The sequence below is a fragment of the Podarcis liolepis genome (genome assembly GCF_965112155.1).
Source record: "Podarcis liolepis genome assembly, chromosome: 11".
Lineage (NCBI taxonomy): Eukaryota > Metazoa > Chordata > Lepidosauria > Squamata > Lacertidae > Podarcis > Podarcis liolepis.
The window spans coordinates 56,583,719-56,608,853 of record NC_139565.1 but is presented as its reverse complement, the minus strand read 5'-3'; the positions used below and the strand labels follow the sequence as shown (position 1 = coordinate 56,608,853).

At 44.2% G+C, this 25,135-nt stretch overlaps 2 protein-coding genes across 20 annotated transcripts in view; one reads left to right on the top strand and one right to left on the bottom strand.

The window, feature by feature from the left end:
* Window positions 1-2,232: 2,232 nt before the first annotated feature.
* Window positions 2,233-21,781, top strand: LOC310688884 (elongation factor 2-like). Its single transcript, XM_083465811.1, is given in 16 exon segments — window positions 2,233-2,380; window positions 2,383-2,474; window positions 5,600-5,814; window positions 7,200-7,381; window positions 8,651-8,862; window positions 10,417-10,598; window positions 10,960-11,065; window positions 12,148-12,261; window positions 12,547-12,685; window positions 13,364-13,559; window positions 13,875-14,133; window positions 16,619-16,726; window positions 18,773-19,126; window positions 19,663-19,845; window positions 20,586-20,718; window positions 21,417-21,781. Coding segments are annotated over 16 exon segments (2,802 nt in total). The 5' UTR covers window positions 2,233-2,247; the 3' UTR covers window positions 21,611-21,781.
* The window catches only part of PIAS2 (protein inhibitor of activated STAT 2), a 43,028-nt gene continuing 30,037 nt past the window's right edge, over window positions 12,145-25,135 (bottom strand). For 7 of the 19 annotated variants that reach the window (XM_083465988.1, XM_083465993.1, XM_083465987.1 and 4 more), the window contains one exon: window positions 21,416-24,733. In XM_083465988.1, coding sequence (XP_083322114.1) covers window positions 24,545-24,733 — 189 coding nt within the window. In that variant the 3' untranslated portion in view covers window positions 21,416-24,544. Of the gene's footprint in view, window positions 12,330-14,158; window positions 15,041-21,415; window positions 24,737-25,135 lie in introns of those variants that run through there. The other 12 variants (XM_083465996.1, XM_083465995.1, XM_083465983.1 and 9 more) reach the window with 4 other exon arrangements.

The window sequence follows — 25,135 nt, the reverse complement described above, 5'->3', positions numbered from 1 at the left end:
TTGCCACTGGGGTGGGGGGTGGGGAGTATTATGCACCCAATTGTCACTGGGAAAGAAGTATCAAACATCCAGGTCCAGCGAGCATGCCTTGCCTTCCAGCTGCTGATCATGGCTAGTTGATGTCTCTGAAGATGTGAACACAAACTAGTTTCCAGAATTCTTGGGTTGGTGGGTGCTTTAAATCTATGGTGTAAATGCAGCCTGAGTCTCTTTATGCTCTCCACAGATGTCCAACAACTACAGCAGAGATGGGGAACTGGATCCAGCCCTTGGGTCAGACACCTATCTCAAAAACCTCCCATGACTAGGGGCCATCAAGTGCCCCAGTTTTGCATAGTGTTTTGCAAGTCTCTACAGTCTTTTTGCCACTGGTTCAAGACTCTTCTCTTTCAACAAGCCTTTTATTTATTTTTTTAAAAAATATATTTATTGCAATTTTTAAACAACAAACAAACCACCAAACACATAAAGTACCATCACCATACAACAAACAAAAAAAAAGTCAAAGCAAAATTATGAAATAAAGAAAGAATAAAAAAGGAATACAAATAAAATACAGTTATTCATAAATCATATTTTCGTAATCTTTGGACTTCCTCACATCGCCCTTCCCTGCGTTCTCAGTCATGTCTTTCAACAAGCCTTTTAAGTGGGTATTTTCATCCCTGCTTCTACCTGTGTGGGATCCGAGTTTGTTTTTATATATGGAATTGTTTCATGTATGTTTTCACTTCATTGTGAAATCACTTGGAGGTGTGTTTTAGGAAGCAAGTCCTAGATGAAATCATGGTAATAATTCCTGACAATCACATAGTACTTTCTGAGTCCCATCCACCAGTTGAAATTAGGCCAGACCTGAGCTGGGTGTGTGAAAGCTAGAAGTTGGAGAAACAGCAGGCTGAAGCCTGTGAGGGGGAGAGCTAATGTCTGATCTCTGTTTGAAGCCAAGGTTGGGGCTATGGGTGAAGCAAGACCCTCTTAGGGTGTTAGTGCTGTGAACCCCTCCATCAAAGGCTCAGGTTGTAGATATGTGTAAATAAACTATATATCATAAAGACACCCAAGTCTCCGCTGTGCCTCATTCCAATGGAAACACAAACCCTGAATGACTGCTTGGAATTGCTGGAATCTTGCACCAAGGAAGAGGTTGGAGTGGCATGCAACCGTAACAAAAAACGATAACCTTTCCCAAAGTTTAAAGACCATAGATTGTTTAATTAGCCTAAGAGGAATGCTTTTGCCTGACAACAGAAGTATAGCGTCCGAGTCAAGGGAAGTCATGGTACCGCTCTGTTCTGCCTTGGTAAGACCCCACCTGGAGTCCTGTGTCCAGTTCTGCGCACCACAATGTAAGAAGGGTATTGACAAGCAGGAACACGTGCAGAGGGGGTGGTGACTAAGATGTTTAAAGGTCTGGAAACCGGGCCTTACAAGGAACGGTAGAGGGTATGTTCAGGGCTTTTCTTCTAGAAAAAACGGTGCTGTAACGGCGTAATCTTGATTACCCCCAGAAAAAAAGCACTGGGTTATGTTTAGCCTGGAAAAGAGGAGATACGATAGCCGTCTTCAAATACCTAAAGCAGTGTCCCATGGAAGATGGAGCAAGCTTGTTTTCTCCTGCTCCGGAGGGTAGAATTTGAACCAATGGCTTCAAGTTACAAGAAAGGAGATTTGGACCAAAAAACAGGGGGAAGCTTTCTGACAATAACAGCTGTTTGACAGTGGAACGGTCTCCCTTGGGAGGTTGTGGACTCCCTTTCCTTGAATTTTTTAAAGCAAAGGTTGGATAGCCATCTGTGTGCATGATCTAGTTGAGATTCCTGCATTGCAAGGGGTAGACGATCCTCAGAATCCCTTCCAAACACTTACAATTCTATGGTTCTGCTGGGGTAGCTCAGCCAGCAGAGCGCAAGACTCTTAATCTCAAGGTCATGGGTTTGAGACCCCTTGTGGGTAAAATATTCCAGCATGGCAGGGGGTTGGACTAGATGACCCTCAGTGTCCCTTCCAACTTTACAATTCTACGGTGCTACGAACAGTCATTAACAGGGAGCTTCCTATGTCCCTAACATCACTTGCTTCAACATACGCCAGGGTGTGCACCTGCTTTCACGTGCACAACGATAGGGGGGAGCTTGCATTGACAAGTTAGGGCTGAGGTCTAAGCAAAGATGCCCACGGGAAAAGGGTGGTGGGCTTTGCGAGGGAAGAAAACAAGGCCCTGGAGGACTGCGCTGCTCCGGCGCCATGGCAACGCCGGGTACCCCTCCCTCACAGAACCGAGCGCGAGAGGCTGCGGGTCATAGACGCAGCTTCGCAGGCAAGAAGGCCGCCCCGCTCGGAGGGTCCGTTCTAGGAGTCTGTGCTTTTCTCACCCCCCCAGCCCACCACCGTCTTCAGCTGAGGCGGCGGCGGCGGTGATTCTTGGACGGGGGAGGAGGGAGCGGGACTATCCGGAGCCATCCGCCGAAATGGTGAGCGGTTCCCGGGAGGGGAAGGCTCGATACCCCGAGCGGGGAGGCCCGGGGACGTCCCCCAGGCTCCGTTTCGCGACGCGGGCGCCCTCCGTCCCCGCCACGGGCCCTTCTTCCCACCGTCCCCCCCCCGTCCCCACCGCACCGGCGGCGACCATTTTCTTTTAAGGGCAGCTGCTCGCGAGGGGAGGGGGGGTGACGCCATTCTCAAGCCCCCCCTCAGGGCGCACCTGCTGGGTTGATGCCGGTGGGGAGAAAGGGGGCGCTGGGTTAGGCGTGGGGCAGAAAAGGGGCCACGTAGGACCTCCTTATATTTCGCAAGCCCAGCCGAAGCTTTATTGGGGTGGCTTCTCTCGCCCCCCCACATCCTCTATAGCCCATAATGCGAATTTAGGAGCTTACCCGGGGGTAATTTTTTATTCTGGAGGTGAATGTATAAAGACGGGGATGCCCTGAAAGCTGGTAGAGATTATTTATGTTTGCAAGAGCCTTGGCTCAGAGGTGGAATTTATGCAAAATCCCAAAACTTGCAATAATAATAATAATAATAATAATAATAATAATTGTCACACACACCCCTTGCTGAGAGCCAGAGGTCTATTGTGTAACTGTCCTGTCATGCCCTCTACAGAGGATTTCCTTCGCTCTCACGTTCTGGTATATAACATTAATAATACCAATAATAAAGGTTTTCTTTTATAATGGGAAGAGGTTGAAGGGTCTCCCGCCTCATGCCTGCTTATTTATATCTGCCCATATAACGAATGGTGGTTTATTTACCTTATTTTGTTTGGGTCATTTTTTGTCAGCAGCAGGAAAGGAGGTTTATTTACATTTTCATGTCCTGGTCATTATTATTATTTGACAGCCACAGGAAAGGAGAAGTGGGTATGTTTGTTTGGAGATCTGGGCGCCCTGTGCTTTCTCCTTGGAAATGTTTTTCTCCCTGTCTCCATTGTTCAGGTAGCAAGGGACTCTGTGTGAGTGTGTGTTTGTATACACACACTTCTTCCCTGTGTGCGTGATAGAGAACTGTGCTGCATATTCATTGCGGTGGTTTTTTTCCTGTCTGGTGCCCCAGAATGCAGTGAAACAGCACACGAGGTAGTTTAAGGAGTGGCAGAATCTGAGATAATGAAAGGAAAAGACTGTGTTTTTAAAAGCAAATGCCTTTCATCACTGCTGTTTTGTGTTCGTTCTGTAAGGTGCCCTGGGAAGATCAGCTGTGTCTTCCAGGTGGGCACCCACATACTGCAGCCGGCACTGCAAGAATGGGTTTTGAGGGGTGCTTTTATTTATTTATTTGGCTTGCTTCCCTGTCATCCTACCCCCCCCACCTCCGTGGCTTAAAATAGCAGCAGAATGTAGCAAGCATATTTAAGGAAACAGAACCGCGATTCAGCTTTCATCATTGGTGGGGAGACTGTAGGACTGCAGCTACCAGTATATTGTTGGCACTCCTTCGTTGTATAGGGCAGGAGTAACCAGTGTGGTGCCCTCTATAAAAGAATAGAAAACATTTTGTGCTATAACTCCCATCAACCGGGGCTACTGACCCTGCTGACTACGAGTGATGGGAGTTGTAGTCCACTCGATCTGGAGAGCACCACCTTGTGTATTCCTGGTATAATGCATTAAAGGGCTTCAAAGCACACGTACAACAATCATTTAAGGTAAGCCAGCCTGATCTCTGATAGGGAAGGGAGATGTCTCTGAGAGAAAATTTCTCCCTTGAGGCACATAGTTGTCATGGCTGAGGTGACCTGGCCTAGAGACATTTCTGGATTATGCTTATGCAGCCTGATCCTGTGTGTGTCTTTAAGGAAATCCTAGTGAGTTCAATGGGACTTCCTCCCAGGTACGTGTCCTTAGGATTGCAGCCAATAAACAACACCAGGACTTGCCAGGTGTTTTGTCTGGAAAGGTTTACCCTTCAAATGAACTTTAGTTGTATTTATTCCTTCGTCATTTGTTAGGGTTCTTCCAGACAGGATTTTTGGTTTCTTTTTGGGATGTGTATTGAATGTGCATTCATTGAATAATAGAAACAATAAACAATTGTATGCCAAATACAACAGTAACACTAATCACGTATCCAAATGAAAAGTTTTTTTGTCGTATATATCATATATTCCCAATTGATCAAATTTTGTGTTTTGTTATTCCAATAAAAACAAACCGACTCCAATTTTCTACAAACTTAGCATCTTTCTGTCTGCCTTCTCTTCCTCTTAAGTTCATCATTTGACCATATAGCCCATTTTCCACACCTTAAAATGTGGTTTAGGTTTTTTTCAGTTGGGGCAAATTCTCATCCTAGCTGCCATTAATAAAAAGACTACCATTTCAGAATCTTTATTGGGAGGCTATAACCAAGGGTTTTCCTCATTTCTAGTAAAACAGCTTCCTAGCAGGACTTCATTATGGGACATTCCCATATGGTTGTTTTTTTAAAAAAAGCCAAATATGCTGATTTGGCACACCTGATTCTGACAAGCCATTTGGTATGGGCAAGCTTGCCAGTCCTCAAAGGGACTGCTGCTAGCCAAGACAGCAAACTGGGCAAGGGGGCACTGTCCAAAGGTTGTACCTCGAAGTCCCCATACTGCTTCATCCTTCCTTCTTGCTTCTAACTAATTGTATGGTGCTCAACCAACCATGGTGAAGACTACTGTCAGGGCACAGGCTCGTTTTATCCTTTGTAACATCTTGCAGTTCTGTTTTCCAGTTTTGTGGGAGGTATACTACCCCTAGGACTCAGCAGGCCCCAAACGTTTCCCAGAAGCATCAGAACAGAACGAAGGGTGGGTGGATTTAGAAAAAAAAATGAGAAAGGAAAAGTGTGTCCTGTATAGCAAAGCTAGACTTCAATGTAGGTCTTTGTCGGGGGGGGGGGGGGACGGACTACCATGCTCATAACAGAGAAAAGAGCAAAGTGACTTGGGCACCTTTTTTGGTCCTCTGTGGCTGCCCTCTGATCCTAGTAGCTCTGCTCAGTGTAGAGGACAAGTCAAGGCACTTAAACCTCCCCTTTGTCCTTTGCTGTTAATTCAATGGCATGTGTTTTCTGTCTTTGTAGGGGGAAAGGCTTAGTTTTGTTTTCTTTCTTTCCTTTTCCCGCTCAGGTGAATTTCACAATAGACCAGATCCGTGCGATCATGGACAAAAAGTCCAACATCAGGAATATGTCTGTGATTGCTCATGTTGACCATGGCAAGTCCACGCTTACAGATTCACTGGTGTGTAAAGCAGGTATCATAGCTTCAGCCAGAGCTGGTGAAACACGATTTACTGACACACGGAAAGATGAGCAGGAAAGATGCATCACAATCAAGTCTACGTGAGTATTGCTCACATTGGGCATAATGGCTTTGGCAGTAAAACACAAGCCATTTGCAAATTGTGTGTTTGAAGACAATGGGCTTAAACTGGGTCTAGTTCAGTGGTTTTCCTCTTAACTGATTTAATTGTGCACATTGAAATGACGGTTGCTGGGTTTTTCTTATTATTGCTCTTATTAAAAACAAAAAAATCCAGAAACTACAGAAGGGTTGGATTCCTTGCCTTCCTGTTAAAACAAATACCATGAGGAGTCTTGTGGCAGCTTAAAGATTGACAGGTTTATTGTGGCAGAAGATGTGTGGAGTGTGATCCTTAGTATTCACACACACACACACACACACACACACACACACACACCATAAACATAAGGGGCCAGAGTTACTGATACAAATCATAATGATTTTGGCACTGAATTACATGTATGTAATGTATAGGAAAAATGAAGGCTACAGTTTCAGGCTCATTGTATTGACCTTGAATCTATATGTTATCCAATGTACCCCCCGCTTCAACCCAGCAATTTCAGTATACAGTCATACCTCATGTTGCATCCGCTTCAGGTTATGTGTTTTCGTTTTGCGTCCTACGGCAATCTGGCAGTACCGGAACGGGTTACTTCTGGGTTTCGCCGCATTTGCAGAAGCGCTGAATCGAGCTTTGTGCATGTGTGCAGACACAGCACTTGGGTTGCATCAGTTCCGTGTTACGGATGGGCCTCCAGAACGGATCCTGTCTGTAACACAAGGTCCTACTGTACTTGAATATTTATATCCCACATCTCCAGGATGTTGTTCTTGCGGCAGCCTTAATATTTTTTCCAAAATTAACAATGAAACGAGTTTTTAAACCTCATTCATAAACAGCTGAAAACAAAGACGTTAAAAACATAAAATCAATATCCCGTTGGCTGTGCCAGGAAACTGAATGCTTTACTAAAAAGGGAAATCTTCATTGCCCTCTGAAAACTCTCAAGAGAGTTGACCAGATGCAGCTCTCCAAATGAAGGAATCCAATGAGGGGATGCTACCATCACAGAGACAGATCTAGTCTCTGCTACCTGCACTTCCACAAATGCAGGGACCCTATGCAGTGCCTTCTTAGCTAGTCTTAATGCATGTAGGGCAGGATGAGGAATTCAACATAGTTCTTAAAACTGGACTTCCAGTTCCATCAACCCGGGCCATTAGCCACGCTTGTTTGTGGTTGATGCAAGTTGGAATCCAACACCATCTGTACGACTGCCTCCAAGTTCCCCCTTCTTGGGACATACCTCAAGCCTCAATGCCTCAAGTTCAAAGTACCTCAAGCCCCAGCTGTGGTGTTTATTGAAATTATGCATAAATGTAAATATATTTTGGGGAAACCCTCCCATCTCTTTTGTAGGGCCATTTCTCTCTACTACGAGCTCTCAGAAAATGATTTAGCCTTCATCAAACAATCCAAAGATGGCTCTGGCTTTCTCATTAATTTAATCGACTCCCCTGGGCATGTGGATTTCTCCTCTGAAGTCACAGCAGCACTTCGTGTCACTGATGGTGCTCTTGTAGTTGTTGACTGTGTTTCAGGTAAGTGTGCTAAAACTGGGGAACTGTAATTGCTTGTGAGAAATCTGTTGTTTGTGAGGCAGCCAGTAAGAGATAGCAAGGGATAAGAATCCTTTGAGAACAGGTGACTGTGTTTTTAGTATTTTGCAATTCGGCTCATAGAATAATGAAATTGCACAGTTGGGAGGGACCCCAAGGGTGACAATCCCAGCCTTTCTACCAAGTGAGTGGAACAGGACATTGTCTCTTGCATAGCACAAGGTTTCAAAGGCATAGCATGAAGTCACGGGCAAGATCCTGCTCCTTGGAGAGGAGGAGTGACCTAGCAACCAGAGACCTAGCAACCAAATGTTGGCTAAGAAGGCTGGTCAAAATTTGCAGGTCCCTGTTTATGTCTGCACAGCACTTTTAAATATGTACCAGCCACAAGTATTCTAGAAATTGGAATATGTGCTTATGTGACATGTGGCTGATGTTTCTTGTGCCGTCTGTTAAGCCCACAGGTTAATATAAAAGGAAGCTGAAAGCATAGTTCCTGCATTGTGCACAAAGTACAGCATGGAGATTCAATATGGATGTGACAAGCCCAGTATCTATCTGCTCCTTAGTAGTGAAACTCACTGGGTAACTGAATGACTATCAATCTAAAGTACATCATGGGGTGTCGTGAGGCACTAAAATGTCGTCCTCAGCTCTTGGAAAAGAAGTGGGCTATAATGCTAGCAAACCTCTTCTAATAATTTATATAGAGTGTGCTGAGACCTTATTATAGTTGAGGCTTTTAGCCTTGAGAATTTGACACACATCCACCCTTTTAAATAAGGAAATGCTTAGCCCTTACCATTGTGAAAATGACCTTCGAAATGTGTTTGGTGACTTCCCTGCAGCTCAGGAAGCTCAACAAAATTTCCTGTGGTCAAGGCTTCAGAATAATCTGTGTGACTTACAAAACGTACACACTGTATGGAATTTCAGCAGTCTGCAATAGCCTGAATGCTATGGGATGCAAGGGTGATGCTCTAGCAGTATTTAACAGTCTTGTTTTTGTAAACTGGCACAAAATCAGTTCACTAAGGTGGTAGCTAAACCTTTTAAATGAAAACAAGTAAAACCAATGGTTACCCATAGCTTCAGGTTGTTAGGCAGCAAACCATCTTGTTGATCCTTCTTTTCACTGAGTTGAAATTTTCAGGGCAGACCTGGGCTGACCTTTCTACAGTCAGTTCTGCTGCAACAGGTTTTCTCTGGAAGCAGGCTAAGCAAACACTGCCTGTCCACTTTCTCGCCTAGGGGTTTGTGTGCAGACCGAGACTGTGCTCCGCCAAGCGATTGCTGAGCGTATCAAGCCAGTGCTGATGATGAACAAGATGGATCGTGCTTTGCTGGAGCTACAGTTGGAGCCGGAAGAACTTTACCAGACCTTCCAGCGTATCGTAGAAAACGTCAATGTTATAATATCCACTTATGGAGAGGGTGAAACTGGACCCATGGGTAATATTATGGTAAAGAGGACTTATGTTGACATTGGAGTGGATCTGAAAACTATTTTCGGAAGGGTCAAATCCTGCTACACCAAGCTAGCACAAAAGTTATTTTTCTTGCCTACCTGTGCAAAAACTGTTCACATGAGAGCATCCTGCTTGTGGAATTTGCTGCTGCAGTTTCTCTGAGTAGCTCTTGCAAGGTTATACTATTCCTTGGGGAGAAACCATAGCTCACTGTCAGAGCATACTCACTTCATTCAGCAGAGGCCCCAGAATCAGGTCTTGGCACCTCCAATTTGCAAAAGAAAAAAAGGGGGGGAGATCTGGTATCAGAGCTCGGAAAGGCATTCTCGTACCTATGGGACCGCCACTCCTGGTATGCCCCACAGAGAAACCTACGGTCTGCAAATAAAAACATCCTGAAGGTCCCAGGCCACAGAGAGGTTAGGCTGGCCTCAACTAGAGCCAGGGCTTTCTGCGGCTCCAATCTGGTGGAACGCTCTGTCACAAGAGACTAGGGCCCTGCGGGACCTGACATCTTTCCGCAGGGCCTGCAAGACAGAGTTGTTCCACCAGGCCTTTGGTCAGGGCGCAGCCTGACTCCCTCCTCTGGCAACCTGCACAGAATTTTACTTAACGGTTGCCATCAATTTGATTTTAATTAATTTTTATAATGAAATATTTTTAGAATATTGGATTATTTGATTGTTTGATTATTTGATTGTTGTTAGCTGCCCTGAGCCCGGCTTCAGCTGGGGAGGGTGGGATATAAATAAATTATTATTATTATTATTATTATTATTATTATTATTATTATTATTCCTCTGCTGAGACCTTGGAGAGCTACTGCTAGTTGAGGAGACACTACTGAGCTAGATAGGCCGGTGCTTTGACTCAGAATAAAGCAGCTTTGAATGTCTCTTCTACTACAGAGCTCCTGTTTGAGCAGTTATTTGTGCAGGCAAAGCCATGAAAAATAACACTATTAGCATTTTTTTTGTCTCAGTGGAAAAGCCACATCAACACCCTGCAACTGACTTTAGTCCTTTTTAAGGAGAGATGACTAACCTTTGGCCCTGCGGATGTCATTGGACTCCAAATCACATCATTCCTGACTATCGGCCATCTGGCTGGGGCTAATGGGTATTGAAGTCCAACAGCGTCTGGAAGGGCACCTGTTTTAAAGCATAGGTGATGATTAAGCTGTGATATGGATGCCACAGATTGCTTTTCTGGACAAGATCAGGCTACAGTCTACAGATCAGTAGTCGAGGCAAAACTGCAGGCCCATTCTTGGGTTGCCACCCTCCAGACCTCTCACGAAGGAGGCATGTTGAGAAGGGCAATATATAAGTGGGGTACAGAACACGGTGTCTTTAATTTATTGGATGCACTTTAAGCACTTTTTGGTGGCTACTCAAGAAGTACATACTAGCCAAAATGGTTTGGCCCCAGATGATGCTCATTTTGATACAAGCCGCCTAGATTTCAGTGGAATGTGGGTATGTTTAGGGTTGCATTCTTGATGTGTTCCTGTGATTAAAAACAGACCCTCCCTCCTTCTGTTTGTAGATTGATCCAGTCATTGGTACTGTTGGCTTTGGCTCTGGCCTGCATGGTTGGGCTTTTACTCTGAAACAGTTTGCCGAGATGTATGTAGCCAAATTTGCTGCCAAAGGGGAAAAAGCACAGCTGCCAGCAGCAGAAAGAGCCAAGAAGGTAGAAGACATGATGAAAAAGCTATGGGGAGACAAGTGAGTAAGAGAATATATATTTATGCATAGCAGTTGGTGTCACCCAGATATATACAATGCACTCACCTGTGGGTTTTGGTTGTTCCGCTTACAAAATCAAGATACTAAATACCTATGATAATTAAAAAGTGGTTAGGTACTGAAAAAACTAGAAATAATGTCAATGTGGCTGTGACAACTGTAAAGGTATATTTGATATTTTTCTGCTTTGTAAATTAAGAAACAGGCAGTAGGATATGGCGGGATCACTGGCGCTTTGCTTGATGAATTGAGAAGTCCGAATAAGATACCTTCTGTTTCTTTTTCAGTTCCTCAACCTTTTCACTGTATGTAAAAAAATAAGCCTTGCTTTTTAATTTAGGTATTTTGACCCGGCAAATGGAAAATTCAGTAAATCAGCAACCAACCCCGATGGAAAGAAATTGCCACGGACTTTCTCCCAACTCATCCTGGATCCTATTTTTAAGGTGAAACTCTGTTTGACAAAAATAGTATTATCACCTAAACTTGAGAATTATTCCCTCCCTCAGTCTGTTAGGAGAACTCCCAGGGTGCTGAAGAATAGAGTGAAGGATCCATGAGAAACCTCAGGCCACTTATTGCCAGCAGACAGGCTTCCCTAGTCTTGATAAAACATCCCTGGAGTAAATGTATTTGCAGCAGCTAACTAAGCAGGCTGATTCCCCCCCCCCCACCTGTGCAACACACATCAGTTAAGTTATAGAGTGTTTAGCCAATGACATGAATGTGCCTTAAAGCATACTGCCAGGGGACCAGCTTATTGACTCGTCCACTGACAAAATGTTAAGCTTCCAGAATCATGAACCTAGCAGGATCTGCAGAACGTAAAGTGCCCTTGAGTATCGGTAGCAAGCTATAAGATATGGAAGCTCTTCTGCAGCCTTGGGTGGAAATCATGTTTAGCCTATGGAAGTACTGCACATTCAGTAAACCAGGCACATAAGCACATAAGCCCTCTTCAGGCTGTAGTGATGCTGTGAGGATGGTTGTGCAGGCTCCTCCTCATTAGCATTCTTCCCCCTGTACGAGTTGGAGGGCAACTGTTAGAAGAAGAGGCCTCCGGTAGCCATGGTGGCTCCTGAGCCCTGATTTTCCAAGGTACAGGAGACTCCTTGCTTGATGCAGTTACCTTCCAACTTTTGGTGGGCAAAGAGAATGACAACAAGGGGGTGGAGCGAATCCACTTATTCCCCCCCCCCCATGGATTACAGGTTACAGATTAAGAACACTTTAATTAATTAAACTATGTGACAACACCTGTCTCTTAAAGTGACGTAAAGGAAATCCTCATTTGGCTTGACTTTTCATTCAACTTATTCCCCCCCCCCATGGATTACAGGATTACAGGTTACAGATTAAGAACACCTTAATTAATTAAACTATGTGACAACACCTGTCTCTTAAAGTGACGTAAAGGAAATCCTCATTTGGCTTGACTTTCATTCAACACTGTTCTCGGCAGCTGATTGATGGCATGCTAGATCGACCGGGCAAACAAAATCTCTGTAACATACTTTTCGCTGTGTAGGTCTTCGATGCCATTATGAACTTTAAGAAGGAAGAAGCGTCCAAACTGATAGAGAAACTGGACATCAAGCTGGATGCTGAAGACCGAGAAAAGGAGGGGAAGCCACTGCTCAAGGTACTTTGATACCGTGTGTGTCTGTGTCTCGGTGTCCCTTTTGGCACAGCTGTGCTAAGCAGCACCTGCTTTGCAGACCGAAAGTTGCAAGTTCAGTCTGGGGTAGCACGACAGGAAACGGCCTGGGGCACTGGGGCATGGCCAACTTTATATATTCTTATGAGATGGGCGCTGGAAGAGTGACATCGCATTTCTGAAGAGGAACATCGCTCTTCCAGTTTAGCCAAACAAAGAAACTAAAGGGTGAAACAGTAGCTTGAGCTGTGTTCAATGTCTGTTTCCCAGGCTGTAATGCGTCGCTGGCTGCCTGCCGGTGATGCCTTACTTCAGATGATTACCATCCACTTGCCTTCCCCTGTTACGGCGCAGAAATATCGCTGTGAACTTCTGTATGAGGGACCGCCTGATGATGAAGCAGCTATGGGTAAGATGACATTCGCAATCCAAGGCAGGAAATGACTTTGCAAACCCTTGAAATTTCTGACTATATCTTTTTTTTATTATTATTCCCCATCATTATTCGCAATAGGCTCTGTGTTCATTGGCAGATGTTGGCCTTCTTGTTTATGACACTGTATAAATCTTTTAAGAATAGGGAGTGAGACCTGATGGTGTAGCAGGACTTGACACTCCCAAAGGTCCTCACCTGAGCTATCTTGGACCTATTATATAAGCAGCCCTCTACCAAACACGCTTCCCATTTCATTCACCTACAGTGGTACCTCGGGTTACAAACGCTTCGGGTTACAAACTCCGCTAACCCGGAAGTAGTATCTTGGGTTGAGAACTTTGCCCCAGGATGAGAACGGAAATCGCGCGCCGGGGCAGCGGGAGGCCCCATTAGCGAAAGCGTGCCTCAGGTTAAGAACGGTTTCGGGTTAAGAACGGACCTCCGGAATGAATTAAGTTCGTAACCCGAGGTACCACTGTATTTGGATAGACTTTGCTTTTGTGCAATTAGTTTCCTGTGCCCAATTGATCGGCAACATATAACTGATTTTTACGTTTCATTTTTAAAAAGGAAGACAAATCCCCCATCATATCATCTCAGCTGAGTTCAGAACTGCCTGTGAGTCACCATCTTTGCATTGTTTTGCTGCAGGTGTTAAGAACTGTGATCCAAAGGGCCCTTTGATGATGTACATCTCCAAAATGGTCCCCACATCTGACAAAGGTCGTTTCTATGCCTTTGGGCGGGTCTTCTCTGGCATTGTTTCCACAGGCCAGAAAGTACGAATCATGGGGCCAAACTATACCCCAGGAAAGAAGGAAGATCTCTACCTGAAGCCCATTCAAAGGTAGATGGTGATGGCGTCATTGCTTTTGGAAGTCGATGCATGCAAAAAAAAATCAATGTTATAATATATGTATATTTTTGTTTTATGGGGGCGGGGAACCTGATAAGAGGCAGCAGCATTTTTATTTTTTCTGAGAATTTTTTCTTTATGGCATGCCCAATATAACTTTAGTTACTGAGAGATATGATAGACAGTTAAAAGGGCAATTAGAGAGAATACCTTTTATGTAAAAAGGTTGGGGTTTTTTCCTAAAAAAAAATTTAAAAAATACTTCCGATGATAAAATAGATTGTTACCCATCCTCTGTCTTTGTAGAACCATTTTGATGATGGGTCGTTATGTTGAGCCCATTGAGGATGTACCTTGTGGCAACATTGTTGGCCTAGTTGGTGTTGACCAGTTTTTGGTGAAGACGGGCACCATTACCACCTTTGAACATGCCCACAACATGAGAGTGATGAAATTTAGTGTTAGCCCAGTTGTGCGGGTTGCAGTTGAAGCAAAAAACCCTGCCGACCTACCAAAACTAGTGGAAGGTCTAAAGCGTCTCGCCAAGTCTGACCCTATGGTCCAGGTGAGTGTTAGCTGTAACTTTGTGAATTATTGGTTTGCAGTGGAGCTTTGCTGGAAGAGAGTTTTTCGTTAATAGCATTTGCAAGCATGCCATTCAAGGGAAGCAGCTATAGACTTGCTCAGAACTCGGACAGAAATTTCAAAATAAAGCAATCCAGCCCTTAACATTTGTAGTCAGACTATGTCTTAATATTCATTTAGCCACTCAGTCTCTTCCATCGGAAGACTGAATAACTGCCACTTTGTGAATAGTGGGGTGGGAAGTGTATAAGATCTAGCACATTCACAAATACTGTACCTTCCAAGAATGGGGATATTGTTAGAGTGAAAGGGTGAAATGATATCTGTGGGGAACTTGTAGTAGTGTTGCAACCAGTAAGAAAGCCTCACCACGTCATAAAAGTCAAAAACTAATGAATACAGGAGGGATTTATTACCAGGTTAATTTTGCAGGGTGTGGTCTGAAGGGACATTTTGCAGCATCCCTGCTTAAGCTAAGCGGGTCTGGTCAGTGTCTGGATGGGAGATTGCCTGGGAACCCAGGTGCTCCAAAATAGGATGTAAACGGAAGAAATAAAACACGTTTTCCCAAATAAGCTTCTCTCACTTGCTCCAGAGTAAGTGAAGATTCAGTTGTAGAGTAACAAATTTCTCTTCAGATTTACTGGCTCTTAGGAAGCTGCCTTCTCTTAGCTGAAGATTGAATTCAATCAGAGTAAAGTTTCCATAATTTTTAACTGTTGCGGAGTTTCAGCTAAAGAAGAAAACTGTGTTTTGAAATGGTTAGGGAAATTTGGGGACAACTTGGTACTAAACCTTTCCTGTCGTCATTGGTTCTTACCTTTCTCATTAACACGTGATAAGGACAGGATGGTGGAAATTGCTGCTCCCTTTTACTACAGATGCATCTGGAAGAATATAAACAGGACAGGCAGTGACTAAGGAAGAAAGGTCCTGACTGGATGGGGAGGGCAGTGAATGCCTGTATTCAGTGGTGATGCAAAACCATGGTGCAGGGCGGGCATTTTGAGTCCAGAGGCCAAATGTAGCTTTTTTATCTGGCCCTTGGGACTTTTTTCAGGCCATACCCCTTAACAGCCCTATTCCATACCCTCCTTCAATATTTTTGCCTGGCTGGAATGTGTTTTTGAGCTCTGGCAATGTCTCTTGGCTGCCGGAATGAGGGGGGGGGTGTTTGTAGAAACTAGCTTACTGTACAAAGGTAACATTAACCATTGGGTGTTTTGCCCACTTTTGCCTCTGGCACCAGAAAAGGTTGATCAGATGTGGTCCTTGGACTGAAAAGAAAGGTTTCCTACCCCTTCACATTACAATAACTTAGCGAACCTCGGGTTTGTAAGCTTCTCCCTCACCCAAGAAAATGTGAAGCTTCTGGGCATGACAAACTGTACCTTCCCAATTTGTCCATATATGAAGAAATTGGTTTTTACAAACCACAGTTCACAAGCCACGACATCAAACCAAAGTTGTATGTCACTGAAATCTCTCACACGCAAGGTAATGGGGAGAGAAGCATACAAGCTTGAGGCTTACCACAGTGCATGTTTGTTGCAACAAGCTATACAGTGGTACCTTAGTTTACGAACTTAATCTGTTCTGGAAGCTCGTTCTTAAACCGAAACCATTCTTAAACTGAGGCACGCTTTCCCTAATGAGACCTCCCGCCACTGGTGCCCTTCCACCGTTCAGATCCCGTTCTTAGACCAAAGCAAAGTTCTCAAACCAGGACATTATTTCCGGTTTTGCGGAGTTTGTAAACAGAATCGTTCTTAAACCGAGGTACCACTGTAGTTATGACTTCTGAATGTGGTCACTTTGGTGAGAGGTTATAGTGTTTGTGTAGAAGACAGAGCTCCAACGCAACAAACATCCATACTGCTAGTGCACTGTTGATCTGTGCTTTTAAAGACTTCTGTACAATCCCTGAGCTCTGTAGGAATCTTTGAAATTGTAGGATGTTTTGTTGTCAAAACACATTTTTATCAGGAACAATGTTCCCCCTTCCAAGCTCTCAGGAAGGGATGTGATAACAAGTCTAATAAATAAATAAATACAAGCATATTTATAGATAGGCCTTGGTCTTGGGTAGTACTCTTTCTTGTGTTTTCAAAATTAGGAAGCATTTGTCTCCCCTTCTTCTGTGTGGTGGGGTGGCTCTGTTTGAACCTACTGCTGCACAAGCTACAGAGCCTGGAATAAGTGTTAGAAGTGGTGCATTTTACCTGGCAGTACCTTGCATTTCACAGGTAGGTGCAATGCTTGGAGGTCAGGGGTGGAAAGCACATCACAACCTAAGCCCAACTTTTCCCATGATAACAGTTGTGGAAAGGCCCAATGCTTTGATCTTTTGAAAACGGCTTGGCAGAATTGTAGCACATTCTGCAGCATGATAAGGAAATGCTGCTAGGTTTTCATAACGCTTTCCTCCTGAAACAACCTAATAACCAACTTTTCCTGTTCACCAGTGCATTATTGAGGAATCTGGAGAGCACATCGTTGCTGGAGCTGGTGAGCTGCATCTGGAAATTTGCCTGAAAGATCTGGAAGAGGACCATGCCTGTATTCCCATCAAGGTATGCAAACTCACCTGCCGTGTGGGCAGGGTTAGAACATGTAAATGCCAGATGGACTGAGAATATGATTTTTTTAAAAATGGAAATTAGATATCGGGATTTGGTTTTGTGCCAAATAAATGAGACCTGTGGGTATAGGGCAGTATACAAAGTTAATAAATAAAATACAATTCAGTAGCCTGAAAATAATGAAAATTGAGTCTCTTTATATGACCTGCGTACACTTAATTTTGAAGGGACGCGGGTGGCGCTGTGGGTTAAACCACAGAGCCTAGGACTTGCCAATAAGAAGGTCGGTGGTTCGAATCCCCGCGATGGGGTGAGTTCCCGTTGCTCGGTCCCTGCTCCTGCCAACCTCGCAGTTCGAAAGCATGTCAAAGTGCAAGTAGATAAATAGGTACCGCTCCATTGGGAAGGTAAACGGCATTTCCGTGCGCTGCTCTGGTTCGACAGAAGCGGCTTAGTCATGCGGGCCACGTGACCGGAAGCTGTACGCTGGCTCCCTCGGCCAATAAAGCCAGATGAGCGCCGCAACCCCAGAGTCTGTCACGACTGGACCTAATGGTCAGGGGTCCCTTTACCTTTACCTTACACTTAATTTTGCTTCCAATGGTTGGACTTCTTTTGGTAGGAGACTGGCAGGCAAAGGTAGAGGATGGGGCCGGGGGAGAAGATGCGAAATAAGCCTGGGATTCTCAATAAGGTTAATTTCTACAGTAGGTCATAGGTTTTGAACATACTTATTCTGCATATAAATCCCTGAGCACGAGATGCAAATGCCTATTGACTTCTAGATTGCTGCTGTGCTCTTGTGCTTTTTTCCCCAGTCATTTCAGTGTGGCTTGTGGAAATGCTTATTAACCAGCATCTAACCAGTGTACTTGCCAGCTCACCATGGCTGAGCACATCTTTTTGCTCGGGCAAAATAACAGAATCAGGGAGGGCCACCACCCTTCTTCTCTGCCTGGAGAAGCATGAGGATTCTCTGCAATACCAGGCCGACTTCAGAAGTACAGATGAATGGTGGTCGTATTCCTTGATGTCACACGGAACAAAGGTGACACCTGGAGAGCCAAGAGACTTGTGCTGCTTTCTGGGAATTTGAGGGTTAGTGCACTGGAGACAAGCTTCCGCCCCTCTCAACTCTGGAGGCAAAGGTTCGTCTCCCACAGTGGTGCAGGGTGCCGTATTCGCTTGCAGAGGTGAGAGACATGGTCACAGCAAGAAACTAGAGCTGCCAAGTCGAACCTAGATTTCTTAATCAGATTATTCATTTGGATTTCACTTGGTAACAGGGAACAGTGATTTGCGTTAGCATTTCAAGGAATCTCAATCCACAGCTTTTTCTAGATGACTCCAAAACACGTTGCTGCTTCTGTATTGCTCATTAGTAATTCATGCTAGAGCCTAAATCCGGCAATAAACTCTGTAAAACACTCAATGTAGCCTCTTGTTGAGGATGTCTGACTGCCGTATCTGGCCTGGTGTGCTATGTATCCCCACCTAGGGGCCACACATGTTATAGTAAAGGTAAAGGGACCCCTGATCATTAGGTCCAGTCGTGGCCGACTCTGGGGTTGCAGCGCTCATCGCTTTATTGGCCGAGGGAGCCAGCGTACAGCTTCCCGGTCATGTGGCCAGCATGACTAAGCCGCTTCTGGCGAACCAGAGCAGCGCACGGAAACGCTGTTTACCTTCCCGCTGGAGCGGTACCTATTTATCTACTTGCACTTTGACATGCTTTCGAACTGCTAGGTTGGCAGGAGCAGGGACCGAGCAACGGGAGCTCACCCCGTCGCAGGGATTCGAACCGCCAACCTTCTGATCAGCAAGTCCTAGGCTCTGTGGTTCAACCCACAGCGCCAGCTGTGTCCCACACACGTTATAATGAGGCTCCAATTTTGGTATGTGTAGTGGGAGACATGTTCTGTCACTCTAGCCTGAAATGAACATGTGAAACTGGGTGGTAAAGGTTGATCTCACCATAGAATGAATCTGCAAAGTGGACTCGAATTTATTTGACACTCTTCTTTTGCAACATAACAGAAATCAGACCCGGTAGTATCTTATCGGGAGACAGTCTCTGAAGAATCGATCCAGATGTGCTTATCCAAATCCCCCAACAAGCACAACCGGTTGTATATGAAAGCCCGCCCTTTCCCTGATGGGTTGGCAGAAGATATAGACAAAGGGGATGTCAGCTCCCGCCAAGAGCTGAAGCAACGGGCTCGGTACCTGGCCGAGAAGTACGAGTGGGATGTGTCTGAAGCACGGAAGATCTGGTGCTTTGGTCCCGACGGAACAGGCCCCAACATCCTGGTGGACATCACCAAAGGGGTCCAGTACCTCAATGAAATAAAGGATAGCGTGGTCGCCGGATTCCAGTGGGCAACGAAAGAGGCAAGTCTGCCATAAAATTAGCATTTGATACGCAAGATGTTTGAAATTATTCTGTAAATTTTACAGCTGTCAGGTTCAATCCCTAATAACTCATGGCTTGTTTTAAATAAAAAGATTTGAGGTAGAACAAGAGAGATTCCTAGGCAGCCAGTACTGGGCTTGACAGACCTCAGTGGTATGTTTCTGTTTAGGGCTGTTCCATATAATTCCCCACCTGTTGCACTATGAATGGTTTCACTTGGATACAAACGGACTTAAAACACATTAAATGTTTCTGTGAAACGTCACCTACTATCTTAATTTTCTTTGCTGTGCATAAGGTGTTTGATGCTAAGTTTTTTCATTATTATTTGCAAGCCTCTCTAGTGGCAGGAAGACCTCCCAACACTTTAATGGTCTGTAATGTTTTTCTTCTGCACAAGTAGCAACTTAACTCTTTTTCTTTTGCCAATTAAAACAAGTTTAAGCATTAGGATGCCAATAGTACTGCAGTCAGAAGTCTTTTCCTTTCCACTTTTGACTGTTGTCTTTTGCAGGGCGTTCTGTGTGAGGAGAACATGCGGGGAGTTCGCTTTGACATCCACGATGTTACTCTCCATGCTGATGCCATCCACCGGGGTGGTGGGCAAATCATCCCAACTGCAAGGAGGGTTTTGTATGCCTCTGCCCTGACTGCCCAGCCCCGATTGATGGAACCCATCTATCTTGTAGAGATACAGGTATGTTACTGGATGGGTGGGTTGTCCCTGCTGAGACGTTGAAGCAGGAATCAAAACTCCCACTCTTAGTTCTGAGATTTCACTGTCACAGTGGACTCAGGTCCACTCTTGTTTTATCCCGCTCCTGTTAGAACAAGAGCAGTATTGCTGGCTTCTAGGAAATTCCTCTGAACCCCCAACAGATTTTGTTCTTACTACTAGCCCTGCTTGTGCACAAATGTGCAGCTGAAGAGCCTCACTTGACATACTATGAAAGAACATGAGTTTTAAGCATGTTTCATATTAACTATCTTGGACCTTGGCAGCATTGGCTGATTCCTCACTAAGGCTGCAATTTTTGCCCTGCGTACCTGGGAAGTAACCCCAACTTTAGACTGGACGTGGTATGGATTGCAGCCTTCATCATTTAGTTTTGTCTTCCCATTTAAGTGGAGAAATCTAGTCTGCCACCAAAAAAGCAGCTAATTTGCTACTTAGTCAGGTGAGACTTTTGCAGCATAAAATTGTATATTTATTAACTACCAGAGCAAAAATGCTTTTATTCAAGATGTCACATGGAGCTGTCTTTGTATTAAGATCCTTAAGTGCTGCTCTAGTGCATTTTATTGTAAATAAAATAATTTAGTAGTATGAAATTCAAGAGGTCCTGTGTCTTATAGTTAACTGTTGATGAAAGGAGATACCGCGGACTTTCCTTTGAGCTGATGGGAAAAATCTAAACAGCTGCCTTTCTTCCCTAGTGCCCAGAACAAGTGGTTGGAGGCATTTATGGTGTGCTGAATCGAAAACGCGGTCATGTTTTTGAAGAGTCCCAAGTAGCTGGGACGCCCATGTTTGTGGTCAAAGCATATCTGCCAGTTAATGAGTCTTTTGGTAAGAGATTGACTACTGATTTCCTGACCTTATCAAATCCTACTGGGTGGTTCATACCATTCTTCCAGTTAAGTCACTAGGTTTTGGGGGAGAATACAATGAAATAAAAACTAGCATTCTTGGCTCTAATATTCCTGCTTTCAACTTTGCCAGGACAAGTAGCTGCCCATAATGGAGTAGTACCTCAGCCTGGGAGGGAAAATGACCCAGAAGCAGATATGAGAAGCTGGACATTAGAGTTAAGGAACAGTCAAATTGTATTCTGGATAGTGATACTAGAGTTAGGAAGCGGACTTGTGCTGAGTCAGACCATCGGTCCATCAGTTCCTTCACTGACTGGCAATGGCTTGCCAGGATTTCAGGCTGGTGATGATTCTGAACCCTTACTTGGCAGTGTCAGAGATTGAACCCAGGGCCTTCTGCATACCAAACAGATGCTCTTACCACTGAGCAACAACCCTCTCTTAGGAGTTTTAGAAATGCAGCGAGGAAGAAGCAGGTGTAGAAGAGCAAAGAAATTTAAGCCAGATTGAACAAGTTTTTCCTGTTGGTATGAATTTAGCATTATTAATGCTGCGTCAGATAAACTTGCTAAAGGTAGCTAAGTAAGAACTTTTGTTTGAATGAAAGGTCTGACAGAGGATACTGTAAGTGGTGTTCTAAGCCTTACAAGTTACTCATTTTTTTCATCTCCATAGGTTTCACTGCTGATTTGAGATCCAATACCGGTGGCCAGGCTTTCCCACAATGTGTATTTGATCACTGGCAGATTTTGCCCGGAGACCCCTACGATGCTAATTCACGACCCTTCCAAGTCGTGGCTGAAACACGCAAACGCAAAGGCTTGAAGGAAGGTATTCCACCTCTGGACAACTTCCTAGACAAATTGTAACTACAACCTCATCCAGGTCAGGGGTGCCTATTCTAGCACTCAACTTCATCACAGAATTGGATTGCTTCACAAAGCCAGCAAAGGAGTGGGAAACTGAACAGAAAAACTCCAAACATCTAGCAATTATGTCATGTTCACCTAATGAGAAATAAAAGTATGTGTTGAACCGCTTATCTGGTGAAATTCTTGTTTCTGCAGTAAGCAGGCTTCCCCACTTCTCACTGGTATCTATTTTAAGAGCCCTATACTGAAACAGAATTCATTTTGCAGAGACCTTACGAGCTCTTGTTCCAAAATCACTTGAAGGCCTTTAATCTTATTTGCAATTGCCCTATTACGTACAAACAGTAGCTTTAACAGATGAGAACTACTGCCCTGGAGACACGTTTGAGACTTGAGTAAAGTTCTAAACCATCTACTTGCAGGAATTTTTTTTGCAAAGAGCTGTATTTCAACCCTGAAAAATGTAAGAGAGACTTCCAATAAAAGACAGTACCTGACTTAGCAAATTTGCCTCACCTCCTGGGACCTGCAGTGTTACAATGCTGCAAGCTGCTCAAGGACTGGAGGTCTCAAACTAGCAAGTGGTATGGCTTTAAAGTCAACCCCCCACCCCCGGATACCAGGTTACTTTTAATAACTACAAATTAGCAGACACATGAAGACTGGCACAATGCAAAACCCATCATGTGAGCTAAGAATTGACTTAGCAGAATGGGATGCTTGGAGGTAGAATGGAAAAAGAAAACAATGAATGATACCAGTACTCACTGAAAGCAATAGACTGTATTCAGCTTGAAGTTTGTTCAGTGAATCTACCCTGAGCAAAACTCAACAGTTAAAGACCATTAATTTAGTGGGTCTACTCTTGAGTACAGTGGAACCTCGGTTTACGAACTATTCGGTTTACGAACTCTGCAAAACTGGAAGTAGTGTCCTGGTTTGCAAACTTTACCTCGGTATAAGAACGGAAGCCGAATGGTGGAAGGGCACCAGTGGCTGGAGGCCTCATTAGGGAAAGCACGATTCTGTTTAAGAATGGTTTCGGTTTAAGAACGAACTTCCGAAATTAGGTTTGTAAACCAAGGTACCATTGTAAAACTAAATTCTACCCAGTGGTTTAAGTTTTCAAAACATCTGAAGTGTAACCACTACTGGATATCTCCTCATTCCTGCAAGCAAATGTGTCTATAAAATGGCAACAGAATATCAACAGTGTGGTAAAGAATCAGAAGTAGCACTGTAGTATTTAGCCATACAGCTGAAAGTGTTAACAATTTAAGCATGAAAAGGTGAGAATGCAGTGAAGAACAGCAACAGCCTTTCAATGCTATGGATCATTACCTTTTCGCAAATTAAAGGAGGGGCTTGAAGGTACGTGGCTCTTGAGAACACACTGGTTAAAATTCTCTATTACTACTAATGGCTCAGGAACTTTTTATGCAGTCAAACCTTGGTTGTTGAACGTAATACGTTCCGACTTCCGTAACGTTTGACAACCGAAAGCAGAAGCCCCAATACAATAGGGAAACTCAAAATGGAAGCTCTGCGGCATGTTCGGCTTCTGAAAGTCGTCCGAAAACAGTTCTGAGTTTTCAGCATTCAGGAGCCAAAACGGAGGTGTTCAGGAACAGAGGATTGACTGTATGGAGAGACATGGATTGGCAAGCACAGTAAAGCAGGAATTACTAGGATGATTTCCTTCCTAACACATAAAAGAAATCAATCAGGGAATCTTACACCAGTGAAATCATGTTTTACATGTAGCCTCCTGCAATTTCAGGATGTCCTCATCTGAACCAGGACTAGCTGCATCAAAGTATAAACCTTCCCCCAGTACCCAAAGCATTCATTAGCCTCTTCAAATGGCAAAATTGGTTTATTTATTTTTTCCAAAGTAGAGATCTGAAAGGCTATGTCATCTATGCAGTCAAGTAAATCGTTCTCATAACTATTCTAAAGGGAATGAGGATCAATCTTCCTAGCAGCAACTTGACTTTAAGTAATGTGGATTGGACAGTTGTAAAAAGAGTTTCTACCTCATGATGGGCATAGATTCTTTCTGTGGCTACAAAATATGGCATAACACAAGCTGACTCAGCAGAGGCTTAGCACCACACGCAAATCTGAAGCACTGGCCATTTTGTAGGACTTGAAGAAGCAGAAATTCTTTTCCTTCATCCACGGAGAACTGATAATCCTGTCCTGAAAGCTAATTGCTGGGTTTTGAATTCTTTGTTTTGTGAACATGGATTCGATTTGTGAAGCTGACCTTTGCATAGCATTCTTTCCCCCCACATTTCTGTGCCTTTTTCGCAGTTGTTAACTGAACATTCTCCAAGCAGCATGAGCTTCCAAATAGGAAAAAAATATATATCCAGATTTAGGAAGGAGATGGTGAAGCAACTGGAGAAGCAAAGAGGCAAACATAGTTTATACACCTATTATTTTCACAAAAGTTTGTCCTCCACTGAAGAAATTGCCAACTTCCTCTTGTCCTTTCATCTGTTATTCCAGAGAAATTAAGTGCTTTTTGATTTTTAACAAAGCTGTTCACATTATTGCTAAATGTAACGAGAAAATAAAATCAAAATATGGAATCTGCCCTGGAATCCACATAGTAAACCCACGTCAGTTTCTTTAGAGCTTGATGGGCTGGCGTCCTCAAACTGACCACATTCTTCCCAAGCTGAGCAGGGGGAAAAAGCCCCAAGACAACAAAAATATAATCCTTCCAGTCAGTTTCCCGCCCTCTTTTTGTGGTACTGTCAATCCACATAGAGGGTAAAAAAAAAAAATCCAAAGCGTTTCCCTCCCCCCAGCTCCTTTCAAATAAATACCCCAAATAAGGTCCAAGTTGCGGATGGTCCAGGGATTTAGGCATGTGAATGGACAAGCCCTGTGCAGTTGCAGGTGGGCAGATTTTGCCAGCTTTTAGTCCAGAGAGATGATGTCAGGAATGTTGCTCCCGCTGCTGCTGGTGATAACTGCCGTCTCGCTCCGGCCTGAGGAGCTAACGCGAGTGCTGCTCTCGTGGTGGCTGGTGGAGGTGATGATGTTGCCGGGGGTGGTGCTTGTTGGCAACGTCGAGGTGAGACTATCCAAAAACATAGGAGGACAGTACTGCTTGAAACAAACAATGGTGCAGATAAGGAAGAGAGACAAAACACACAGGGGGGAAAAATGTGCAAGCATCCAGGCTAGAGTAAGCAAAGTTAAGACAAGGTCAATTAATACGGTTTCGCAAGGCTCAAAAAGGGCAACTCTGAAAGCTCTCCATTAGACAGGCATGCTAAGATTACAAGGAACCTGTCAACTCGGTACATTATTGGCCATCCTTATAAGTAACCTAACCACAAACCATCTGCGTGCTGCCTTATGGGCCTGCTTAAAAGGGGTGGGAGGGGAAAGAAAGGAGAAGCCAATGAAATTAAATGATAAAAGCATTCCTTCAAGAAATTATTCCTACTGCTTCAAGTTTTTAACCCACACCTTGCAGAGGATGTTAAAACGTTCAGTCTCAAA